At 40.7% G+C, this 13,320-nt stretch overlaps 1 protein-coding gene across 1 annotated transcript in view; it reads right to left on the reverse strand.

Moving 5' to 3' along the window:
• Positions 1 to 6,817: 6,817 nt before the first annotated feature.
• stk11 (serine/threonine kinase 11) overlaps positions 6,818 to 13,320 on the reverse strand; it is a 34,015-nt gene continuing 27,512 nt past the window's right edge. Inside the window, exons 10-11 of the mRNA XM_081374104.1 lie at positions 11,224 to 11,450; positions 6,818 to 8,158 (exon numbers count right to left, since the gene is read on the reverse strand). Coding sequence (XP_081230230.1) covers positions 11,254 to 11,450 — 197 coding nt within the window. The 3' untranslated portion in view covers positions 6,818 to 8,158; positions 11,224 to 11,253. The remainder of the gene's footprint in view (positions 8,159 to 11,223; positions 11,451 to 13,320) is intronic.

The following is a 13,320-nucleotide window of genomic DNA, read 5'->3' on the forward strand; positions in this document are numbered from 1 at the left end:
ATCTGTTGAGTTTTAGTGATCACACATATCAAAAGGAAACACACAAAAATGAAGAATTACATAATGCAAAAATAAAAAACTGAGCTAAACATGATTGCCTGTGGAACTGAGCTCTTGCTATTGGAGGTGTAAAGGGGTCGTTGCCATGGAAACAGCCGTGTCACTGGCCAGAGATGACCCGCTTCTGGACGGTCTGGCCTTTTCCTCTCACAGTAATAATGGCAGATTCTTTGAATTAATCGTGTGGAGGAAGAGTTTCCTGAGGCTCTAAAAATAAAGAAGAGGTTTCCACCAGCCTCAGTCATCCGTCAACACACGCATGACATCACTTCCTGTTGAGTTTGAGAACACAAAATAGAAATAAAAGCCAAGTTTCGCATTGTGACATGTTCGTCTGATGCTCTTCGGTCATTTTTGACCAATTTTTTTTACTTTTTTTTTTTTTTTTACTTCATAGGAATGGTATGAAACTTGGTAAAGGTTTTGGCACTTGCTGTGTGAACACAATGTACATGATTCGAACAGGTCCTGAAAACAATAATCACACTTGAGCTCCTCGCGGTCAGAAATGAGCGCACTGGAAATGAGTGAGACGAGTTTCCTCTAGTGGAAGCGTTTGGTACTGCAGCCGAACAACATCTCACTGAGATCATTTCTGGAGATATCAAGCTCAAATGTGGAACACAACTTGTTTAGATTTATAGAGTTAGTTTTAGAGTAAAACAGGATTTTGAAAATAAATATTTCATATAAAATTTTTATTACAACATTTTTTTTAAAGTATTTTTGTGCATTTTTCATAATAAACGAAAAAATTCTGTTACTTTTTTTTAAAGTTCACTTTATAAAACTTGTCACTTCAGCAATAATCTGCCAAGTGTCGTCTTTGAACAGAGATCAAACTTCAGTCTGTCGCTCTAAAGCGTTCAAGATTTACCAGTTTAAGTTGGAAATAACATTTTCAGGTCTATGCTCAAAAAGTGAATAAATGGATTATAAATACAGCGTAAATATAATTTAGTATAAAATCCCCTAAAATACAAAATATTAAATAAAAAACATTATCAAACTAAAATATAGTGAAGATCAGTTTAAGTTATTTTGCTTCATGCTTGTTAAATAATGTGCTATAACAGATGTGAGTTATACAACCGTTTCAAACACGCCTCATCCAATCAGAATCCAGAGTCATAATGATGTTATATTTTAAAATCATTTGTTTTATGGCTTGTTTGCGTATAGATCATGGGAATACTTGCTCACTTAAAGACTCGAGGATGTGCAGAGGAAGATGATCGCGGGCTCAGGGTTCGAGCGTCACTGATGAGTCGACGCGCTCGAGTCCTGCGTGCAGAAACACTGACGACACACACACACACACACACACACACACTAGTACTGACGACACACTGATGACACACACAAACACTGACGACACACTAACACTGATGACACACACTGAACAACAGACTGCGGTGCTGGGATCCTTCACTCACACATCACCCGTTCACACACATGATGCTGCACAGTCAGATGTTTCACAGAATGTTCACGCTGCTCACGTCAAACTCCGTATTAGTATCAAGATACTCTTATAGTTTTTACAGGCTTTCAACACATTTTCAATATCAAAATTCCAGACTCAAATAGTTCGATAATGATTTTTATTTAATATTTATTTAGGAGATTTAATGGTACTAAATTATATTTACGCTGTATTTATAATCCATTTATTATCTTTTTGAGCATAGACCTGAAAATGTTATTTCCAACTTAAACTGGTAAATCTTGAATGCTTTAAAGTTTAGAGCGACAGACTGAAGTTTGATCTCTTTTCAAAGACGACACTCGCGGGATTATTGCTGAAGCGGAAAAAGTTTTATAAAAAGTGAACTTAAATGTTACAGAATTTTACATTTATTATGAAAAAATACTATAAAAATATATATTTTCAATTTTTATATGAAATATATATTTTCAATTTTTTGTATGAAATATATATTTTCAAAAACATGTTTTACTCTAAAACTGCTAGAAAATCAAAGCAATAAATCTAAACAAGTTGTGTTCAAAATAAGAGCTCGATATCTCCAGAAATGATCTTTCAGTGAGAGTGTGTTCGGCTGCAGTACCAAACGCTTCCACTAGAGGAAACTCGTCTCGTTAATTTCCAATGCGCTCATTTCTGACCGCGAGGAGCTCAAGTGGGACTATTTTTATCAGGACCATTTAACTTTTTGAATCATGTCCATGTTGTGTGTGTGTGTGTGTGTGTGTGTGTTCACACAGCAAGTAAAAATGTTCGGTCAAAAGTGCGCACCAGAGGGTTAAAAGTGCGCTCAGGCTACGTCATAATTACCGTAATACTAGATTCCAAAAGCGTTCACATCCTCACAGAATTTATAAGCTGGGAATTTTCAGAGAGCTCCTACTTGTACCATGTGACCGCTGCAGATTCCCATAATTCCCAGTTCCGTCGTGTGCTGTCGTCTTGAAATTAGGGTGATTACGACATGGCGTGAACACAGCAAAACATTAATGGAACACTCTGGCGGATATACGACACGATGTCCGTAACATTTTTATGAGTTCTAAACAATGCAATATTGTGAGAACATAAACGTGAACGTCTTCTTGTGCTTCAACGGACAAATTCACACAAAATTGTGTCAACTGCCCAGCAAGTATTCTCGTACACAACTTTAGTAAACGTAAACAGTTGAGAAAGAAAGCGCATGTGTATCAGTGTATTAGATCCGTGCATTCGCTCTTAAAGGGACAGCAGCCTAATATTAAAGTGACAGCAGCCTAATATTAAAGGGACAGCAGCCTAATATTAAAGGGACAGCAGCCTAATATTAAAGGGACAGCAGCCTAATATTAAAGGGACAGCAGCCTAATATTAAAGGGACAGCAGCCTAATATTAAAGGGACAGCAGCCTAAGCCTAATATTAAAGTGACAGCAGCCTAAGCCTAATATCAAAGTGACAGCAGCCTAATATTAAAGGGACAGCAGTCTAATATTAAAGGGACAGCAGCCTAATATTAAAGGGACAGCAGCCTAATATTAAAGGGACAGCAGCCTAATATTAAAGTGACAGCAGCCTAAGCCTAATATTAAAGGGACAGCAGCCTAATATTAAAGGGACAGCAGCCTAATATTAAAGTGACAGCAGCCTAAGCCTAATATTAAAGGGACAGCAGCCTAATATTAAAGGGACAGCAGCCTAATATTAAAGTGACAGCAGCCTAATATTAAAGGGACAGCAGCCTAAGCCTAATATTAAAGTGACAGCAGCCTAATATTAAAGTGACAGCAGCCTAAGCCTAATATCAAAGTGACAGCAGCCTAATATTAAAGGGACAGCAGCCTAAGCCTAATATTAAAGTGACAGCAGCCTAAGCCTAATATTAAAGGGACAGCAGCCTAATATTAAAGGGACAGCAGCCTAATATTAAAGGGACAGCAGCCTAATATTAAAGTGACAGCAGCCTAAGCCTAATATTAAAGTGACAGCAGCCTAATATTAAAGTGACAGCAGCCTAATATTAAAGGGACAGCAGCCTAATATTAAAGGGACAGCAGCCTAATATTAAAGTGACAGCAGCCTAAGCCTAATATTAAAGGGACAGCAGCCTAATATTAAAGGGACAGCAGCCTAATATTAAAGGGACAGCAGCCTAATATTAAAGGGACAGCAGCCTAAGCCTAATATTAAAGTGACAGCAGCCTAAGCCTAATATCAAAGTGACAGCAGCCTAATATTAAAGGGACAGCAGTCTAATATTAAAGGGACAGCAGCCTAATATTAAAGGGACAGCAGCCTAATATTAAAGGGACAGCAGCCTAATATTAAAGTGACAGCAGCCTAAGCCTAATATTAAAGGGACAGCAGCCTAATATTAAAGGGACAGCAGTCTAATATTAAAGGGACAGCAGCCTAATATTAAAGGGACAGCAGCCTAATATTAAAGTGACAGCAGCCTAAGCCTAATATTAAAGGGACAGCAGCCTAATATTAAAGGGACAGCAGCCTAATATTAAAGTGACAGCAGCCTAAGCCTAATATTAAAGGGACAGCAGCCTAATATTAAAGGGACAGCAGCCTAATATTAAAGTGACAGCAGCCTAAGCCTAATATTAAAGGGACAGCAGCCTAAGCCTAATATTAAAGTGACAGCAGTCTAATATTAAAAGGACAGCAGCCTAATATTAAAGTGACAGCAGCCTAAGCCTAATATTAAAGTGACAGCAGCCTAATATTAAAGGGACAGCAGCCTAAGCCTAATATTAAAGTGACAGCAGCCTAAGCCTAATATCAAAGTGACAGCAGCCTAATATTAAAGGGACAGCAGCCTAATATTAAAGGGACAGCAGCCTAATATTAAAGAGAAAGCAGCCTAATATTAAAGTGACAGCAGCCTAAGCCTAATATTAAAGTGACAGCAGCCTAATATTAAAGTGACAGCAGCCTAAGCCTAATATTAAAGTGACAGCAGCCTAAGCCTAATATCAAAGTGACAGCTGCCTAATATTAAAGTGACAGCAGCCTAAGCCTAATATTAAAGTGACAGCAGCCTAAGCCTAATATCAAAGTGACAGCAGCCTAATATTAAAGAGAAAGCAGCCTAATATTAAAGGGACAGCAGCCTAATATTAAAGGGACAGCAGCCTAATATTAAAGTGACAGCAGCCTAAGCCTAATATTAAAGTGACAGCAGCCTAATATTAAAGTGACAGCAGCCTAAGCCTAATATTAAAGTGACAGCAGCCTAAGCCTAATATCAAAGTGACAGCAGCCTAATATTAAAGGGACAGCAGCCTAAGCCTAATATTAAAGTGACAGCAGCCTAAGCCTAATATCAAAGTGACAGCAGCCTAATATTAAAGAGAAAGCAGCCTAATATTAAAGGGACAGCAGCCTAATATTAAAGGGACAGCAGCCTAATATTAAAGGGACAGCAGCCTAATATTAAAGGGACAGCAGCCTAATATTAAAGTGACAGCAGCCTAAGCCTAATATTAAAGGGACAGCAGCCTAATATTAAAGTGACAGCAGCCTAAGCCTAATATTAAAGGGACAGCAGCCTAATATTAAAGGGACAGCAGCCTAAGCCTAATATCAAAGTGACAGCAGCCTAATATTAAAGGGACAGCAGCCTAAGCCTAATATTAAAGTGACAGCAGCCTAAGCCTAATATCAAAGTGACAGCAGCCTAATATCAAAGTGACAGCAGCCTAATATTAAAGGGACAGCAGCCTAATATTAAAGGGACAGCAGCCTAATATTAAAGGGACAGCAGCCTAATATTAAAGGGACAGCAGCCTAAGCCTAATATTAAAGTGACAGCAGCCTAAGCCTAATATTAAAGTGACAGCAGCCTAATATTAAAGAGAAAGCAGCCTAATATTAAAGGGACAGCAGCCTAAGCCTAATATCAAAGTGACAGCAGCCTAATATTAAAGTGACAGCAGCCTAATATTAAAGGGACAGCAGCCTAAGCCTAATATTAAAGTGACAGCAGCCTAATATTAAAGTGACAGCAGCCTAAGCCTAATATCAAAGTGACAGCAGCCTAATATTAAAGAGAAAGCAGCCTAATATTAAAGGGACAGCAGCCTAATATTAAAGTGACAGCAGCCTAAGCCTAATATCAAAGTGACAGCAGCCTAATATTAAAGAGAAAGCAGCCTAATATTAAAGGGACAGCAGCCTAATATTAAAAGGACAGCAGCCTAATATTAAAGGGACAGCAGCCTAATATTAAAGAGAAAGCAGCCTAATATTAAAGGGACAGCAGCCTAAGCCTAATATTAAAGTGACAGCAGCCTAATATTAAAGTGACAGCAGCCTAAGCCTAATATCAAAGTGACAGCAGCCTAATATTAAAGAGAAAGCAGCCTAATATTAAAGGGACAGCAGCCTAATATTAAAAGGACAGCAGCCTAATATTAAAGGGACAGCAGCCTAATATTAAAGAGAAAGCAGCCTAATATTAAAGGGACAGCAGCCTAAGCCTAATATTAAAGTGACAGCAGCCTAATATTAAAGTGACAGCAGCCTAATATTAAAGGGACAGCAGCCTAATATTAAAGGGACAGCAGCCTAAGCCTAATATTAAAGTGACAGCAGCCTAATATTAAAGTGACAGCAGCCTAATATCAAAGTGACAGCAGCCTAATATTAAAGTGACAGCAGCCTAATATTAAAGGGACAGCAGCCTAAGCCTAATATTAAAGTGACAGCAGCCTAATATTAAAGTGACAGCAGCCTAAGCCTAATATCAAAGTGACAGCAGCCTAATATTAAAGAGAAAGCAGCCTAATATTAAAGGGACAGCAGCCTAATATTAAAGTGACAGCAGCCTAAGCCTAATATCAAAGTGACAGCAGCCTAATATTAAAGAGAAAGCAGCCTAATATTAAAGGGACAGCAGCCTAATATTTCTGATGCTGTTCTGTTTTTAATGTTAATCAAACAACAAACAACAAAGAAACATCACTCGCTGCTCTTCACTGAATCATCTGTAACTTTAATAAGGATTAATCTGTTTCAATGCTGGTAAAAATGATTTGTGGCCAGCAGGTGTGGTAGAAAGTTAGTTTTAGACCCTATTCATACAGAATTATATTTGATATAGTGCAATCACTATAGTTTTGCGTAATGAAAATGTGCACCTTGAATTCATTCGGTCACGTTCGACAATCGCTATAACTTCAGTGATGAAAACGCTTGTGTGATAAACAGGGTTCGTACAGATACTGTTAAATTAAATTCCAGGACTTTCAAGGAATTTAAGCACTAATTTAATTTTGGGTTTTCAAGGAATACAATCAAATATCTCATTATTAAACAATATCTTTATTATCTTCAAAAAGAAAAAAAAAAAGAAAAGAAAAAAAAGTAAATAGTGCAGCAGAAGCAATGACTGCGGTGACTTTATCCATTGAAAGGATACTGTGACAAAGATATCGCTTTCCTTATTCAAACTGATTTTTTCTCATGAATATATGATTGACCTGAAGAATTAAAGCTGTATCAGATACTTGGATATTTATATGAGCAATATCACACTCATAACCATGAGAAATGCCTCTATATCTATATCAGACGGACTGCAGCTTTAATTTTGTGCGAAAAGATTGTTTTACCGATGAAATTAAACACTAATTTCACATATACTGTCTCAATTCAAGCACTTTAAGTTCCTCTTCAGAAATATGGCTGTTTTCAAGGGTTTCAAAGTCAAATTCAAGCACATCGTACAAACCCTAGATAAACTTACGTTTAGAAATTCTTAATTTTATGATTTTATACAGAAAACTGAATAAAGAAAATAGTCTGAAAACACAATTTTTCCATACTTTTCCCGACTGTTTGCTGTTAGATCAGGAATATTAGGCTGCTGTCACTTTAAGAGCGAATGCACGGATCTAATACACTGATACACATGCGCTTTCTTTCTCAACCGTTTACGAAATAAGGCTGACTTGCAGAAGAAAATGCATGTGTTTGGAATGAATTGTGAAGGTCGTTTGAAACGACATGATTAAACGAGTAAACATTGGATGTAGTGCCCTAAGAAAACCCCATTCCTCTCCATCCCAGCATGCAGTGCGTGTGGCCAAACACCTTCTTCCAATCAAACAAGCATGCAAATAAAGGACCATGAGCCTCAGCTTCAGTTGGGATGTGTTTTATATAAATAATACTTAAAAAATAATTATCGGGAAAAACAAACCAAATGGGGAAATGAACCCAGACGTCCTGTGGCGACCAGCTCTCCGTCCAATCGCGTCACAGCATGCAGTTTATAGTTTAACATCGTATATTCATCATCATCTCTACATCACACCTCTGCATCTGAAGCTGCAGTTCAGAACTGTAAAGTAAAATACGGTCTAAAACTAAACGGAAGGTCTTCGGTGCTGATCGGGATCCAGGAGGAACCGCATGGATGAGCCTCAGCGACAGAGGGGGATTGTGGGAAACATCTCCACTCTTTAACAGCGTTCTCAAGTCAAGTCAGTCCAGACGAGAGAAACGAGTGTCCTGGCACCGTGTGTTTGAGTTCATCATCATCATCATCATCATCATGGCAGAAGTGTGCGTCGGGAACAGCGTTCAGTATCGGCTGCTGGGAAACAACATAAACCTGCGGAGGGAGAGAGAGGGAGAGAGAGGGAGGGAGAGAGAGAGAGAGAGGGAGAGATAGATAGAGAGAGAGGGAGAGAGAGAGAGAGAGAGAGAGAGAGAGAGAGAGAGATAGATAGAGAGAGAGGGAGAGAGAGAGAGAGAGAGAGAGAGAGAGAGAGAGAGAGATAGATAGAGAGAGAGAGAGAGAGAGAGAGACTATTATATGAGAGAGATCATACAGTAACAACAGAAACAAACAGAAATACAAGCAAATACTGTCAAAAATTAAAAAACTTATAAAGGTTTATCAGAGGAGGTTTTACTATTGCAGTCTATTTTAAAACTTAACATTTAATTAAATGTAATATTTTAGAGATGCAACGACATGAATACTTTGGCCGATACCGATAACCGATAATTCTTTATATTTATCGGCCGATAAATATAAATCCAAATTTGACATTACAAAGCCTGATTACAAAACAGAAGTCATCATTAAAAGCCATGACCCAAACACACAATTATAATGTTTTTATTATGATTTTATGCAGCTGATATGACAGACTTGCACTTTACTGTATTTTCCTTTTCTTGAAGTGATTCCAATCATATTTTAATCAATTCATAACCATCATGTTGAACAGTCGCATCTGAAGAGTCTCAGCTGAAGGAAATAATCTATTATTTATCGGCTTTAATATATCGGCCAGATGTTCTTATCGGGCCAATAACGATAACAGTAAAACTGAACATATATCGGCCGATACTGATATGATGGCCGATATATCGTGCATTCCTACAATATTTGCAGTTTCTTAGTAGTTCTTGGTGAAATTTAACGATTTCTGAGTAAAAATTGTTTCTAAACTAAATGTTTTATAATATTTTTTTGTTACATATTTACATTTATTTGAATTGTTTTATTTATAAAATAGTATACACCACTAGTACATAAGGAAAATTAATTCTAGGCAGTTTTCAAGAAACTGACACTGATTCAAAGCGCTGATGATGTAATAAAAATAGACAAAAATTCAATATTAAATGCTTCCAACAGAACAAACATTGACTGGATCACATTTCATCCCGAAATCAAAACATTTGCATATATATATAAACATATATATATAAATATAAATATGTATATATACACACACACACACGTAAGACACACATGCATGTATATATTTAAGAAATATTTACATGTATATACTGTATATTTATACATAATTTACATTATATATAAATACATTTTTCTTAAATACATACATGCATGTGTGTGTGCACTTATATATATACAAAACACACAGTACACACACACATATTTTATGTAAACACAAACTTTTATTTTGGATGCGATTAATCGTTGCCCAGCACTAATATATTTTTAAATATAAAATTTAATTAAATAAATATATATTTTGTAAATGTTATTTGTTCATTTTAATAATAAAAACATGTGTCCCAAAAGAATTATTACTGTATTAACAACAATAAAATTTTCATCATATTACAGTGAAATAATAAAGTTTCAGCACATTATACTGCACATTCTCAGTGAAGTCCAAATGCAAAGTCTTCAAATAGGCATTTTCTTAATATAAATGATAGTTGTATCTTGATCAATCCTCGTCTCACGCTGGAAGCATCAGTGTCTGCTTTAGATTCTCGTAACACATCGTGATTTGATGCCTTTGCATTTGTGATTTCCGTATATTGCGAGAGGAAAGTGTAAACAGGTTTCCATCCAATGAAGATGAGAGCGCTAAATATAGAGAGACGCAGAGAGAGAAGAGTCTGAGTCACCGACTCCATCAGACGAGAGAGAGAGAGAGAGAGAGAGACTGAGGGAGAGAGAGAGACAGAGAGAGAGACTGAGTCATTGCATTCACTGCGGCATCTCATCAGCATTAGAGGAACCCCACCCTGAACGCACGCTCACTCACACGCTCACAGTCACTCACACACACACACACTCACACACACTCACACACACACACTCACACACACACACTCACACACACACTCACTCACACTCACTCACTCACACACACTCACACTCACACACACTCACACTCACTCACTCACTCACACTCACACTCACTCACTCACTCACTCACTCACTCACTCACACTCACTCACTCACACTCACACTCACTCACACTCACTCACTCACTCACACTCACACTCACTCACACACACACACACTCACTCACTCACACTCACACTCACTCGCGCACTCACTCACTCGCGCACTCACTCACAGGTGTGCAGCAGGAGTGGATGGGTCACTGCTGTGTGAGAGGTGTGTGTGAGAGATGTGTGTGAGGTGCGTGTTCTCTCACCTGTACAGGTGTGCAGCAGGAGCGGATGGGTCACTGCTGTTTGCAGGTGTGTGTGAGGTGTGTGTGAGAGGTGTGTGTGAGGTGTGTGTGAGGTGTGTGTGAGAGGTGTGTGAGAGGTGTGTGTTCTCTCACCTGTACAGGTGTGCAGCAGGAGCGGATGAGTCACTGCTGTTTGCAGGTGTGTGTGAGGTGTGTGTGAGAGGTGTGTGTGAGGTGTGTGTGAGAGGTGTGTGAGAGGTGTGTGTGAGAGGTGTGTGAGAGGTGTGTGAGAGGTGTGTGAGAGGTGTGTGAGAGGTGTGTGAGAGGTGTGTGTTCTCTCACCTGTACAGGTGTGCAGCAGGAGCGGATGGGTCACTGCTGTTTGCAGGTGTGAGTGAGGTGTGTGTGAGAGGTGTGTGTGAGGTGTGTGTGAGGTGTGTGTGAGGTGTGTGTGAGGTGTGTGTGAGGTGTGTGTGAGAGGTGTGTGAGAGGTGTGTGAGAGGTGTGTGAGAGGTGTGTGTTCTCTCACCTGTACAGGTGTGCAGCAGGAGCGGATGGGTCACTGCTGTTTGCAGGTGTGTGTGAGGTGTGTGTGAGAGGTGTGTGAGAGGTGTGTGTGAGAGGTGTGTGAGAGGTGTGTGTTCTCTCACCTGTACAGGTGTGCAGCAGGAGCGGATGGGTCACTGCTGTTTGCAGGTGTGTGTGAGAGGTGTGTGTGAGGTGTGTGTGAGAGGTGTGTGAGAGGTGTGTGTTCTCTCACCTGTACAGGTGTGCAGCAGGAGCGGATGGGTCACTGCTGTTTGCAGGTGGAGAGTTTGCGGATCTTGCTGGCGGCTGAGATGCTCTTCCTGGAGGGATTGGAGGAGGAACTGGAGCGCCGCTCGGGTTTGGGTTTCAGTGACGCCGACTCCGTGCCGTTCACACACACCGGCTTGGCCACCGCACACACTCGCTCTTCCTCGTCCTCCTCATCCTCCAGAACCTGCCCTGTTACACACAACAACACTGAGGTTTAGTGACGAACACACACACACACTCTCTCACACTCACTCTCACACACACTCACTCTCACACACACTCACTCTCACACACACTCACTCTCACACACACTCACTCTCACACACACTCACTCACTCACTCTCACACACACTCACTCACTCTCTCTCACACACACTCACTCACTCTCACACACACTCACTCACTCACTCTCACACACACTCACTCACTCTCACACACACTCACTCACACACACTCACTGTGCTCTCACACACTCACTGTGCTCTCACACACTCACACTCACTCTCACACTCACACTCACACTCACACTCACACTCACTCTCACACTCACTCTCACACTCACTCTCACACTCACTCTCACACTCACTCTCACACTCACTCTCACTCTCACTCTCACTCTCACACTCACGCTCACACTCACGCTCACTCTCACACTCACTCTCACACTCACTCTCACACTCACTCTCACACTCACTCTCACACTCACTCTCACACTCACACTCACTCTCACACTCACTCTCTCTCACACTCACTCTCACTCTCTCTCACACTCACTCTCACACTCACTCTCACTCTCTCTCACACTCACTCTCACTCTCACTCTCTCTCACACTCACTCTCACACTCACTCTCACTCTCACTCTCTCTCACACTCACTCTCACACACACTCACTCTCACACACACTCACTCTCACACACACACACTCACTCTCACACACACTCACTCTCACACACACTCACTCTCACACACACTCTCACACACACTCACTCTCACACACACTCACTGTGCTCTCACACACTCACTGTGCTCTCACACACTCACTGTGCTCTCACACACTCACTGTGCTCTCACACACACTCACACTCACACTCACTCTCACACTCACACTCACACTCACTCTCACTCTCACTCTCACTCTCACTCTCACTCACACTCACACTCTCACTCTCACTCACACTCACACTCACTCTCACTCTCACTCTCACTCACACTCACACTCACACTCTCACTCTCACTCACACTCACACTCACTCTCACTCTCACTCTCACACTCACTCTCACACTCACTCTCACACTCACTCTCACACTCACTCTCACACTCACTCTCACACTCACTCTCACACTCACTCTAACACTCACTCTCACACTCACTCTCACACTCACTCTCACACTCACTCTCACACTCACTCTCACTCTCACACTCACTCTCACACTCACTCTCTCTCACTCTCTCTCACACTCACTCTCACACTCACTCTCACACTCACTCTCACACTCACTCTCACTCTCTCTCACACTCACTCTCTCTCACACTCACTCTCACACTCACTCTCACTCTCACTCTCTCTCACACTCACTCTCACACACACTCACTCACTCTCACACACACTCACTCACTCTCACACACACTCACTCACTCTCACACACACTCACTCACTCTCACACACACTCACTCTCACACACACTCACTCTCACACACACTCTCACACTCACTCTCACTCTCACACTCACTCTCACGCTCACTCTCACACTCACTCTCACACTCACTCACACTCACTCTAACACTCACTCTAACACTCACTCTCACACTCACTCTCACACTCACTCTCACACTCACTCTCACTCTCACTCTCACTCTCACTCTCACTCTCTCTCACTCTCTCTCACTCTCACTCTCACTCTCACTCTCTCTCACACTCACTCTCACACTCACTCTCACACTCACTCTCACTCTCACACTCACTCTCACTCTCACACACACTCACTCTCACACACACTCACTCTCACACACACTCACTCACACACACACACACACTCACTCACTCTCACACACACTCA

This window comes from Scardinius erythrophthalmus (assembly GCF_964197995.2).
Source record: "Scardinius erythrophthalmus genome assembly, chromosome: 9".
Taxonomy (NCBI): Eukaryota; Metazoa; Chordata; class Actinopteri; order Cypriniformes; family Leuciscidae; genus Scardinius; species Scardinius erythrophthalmus.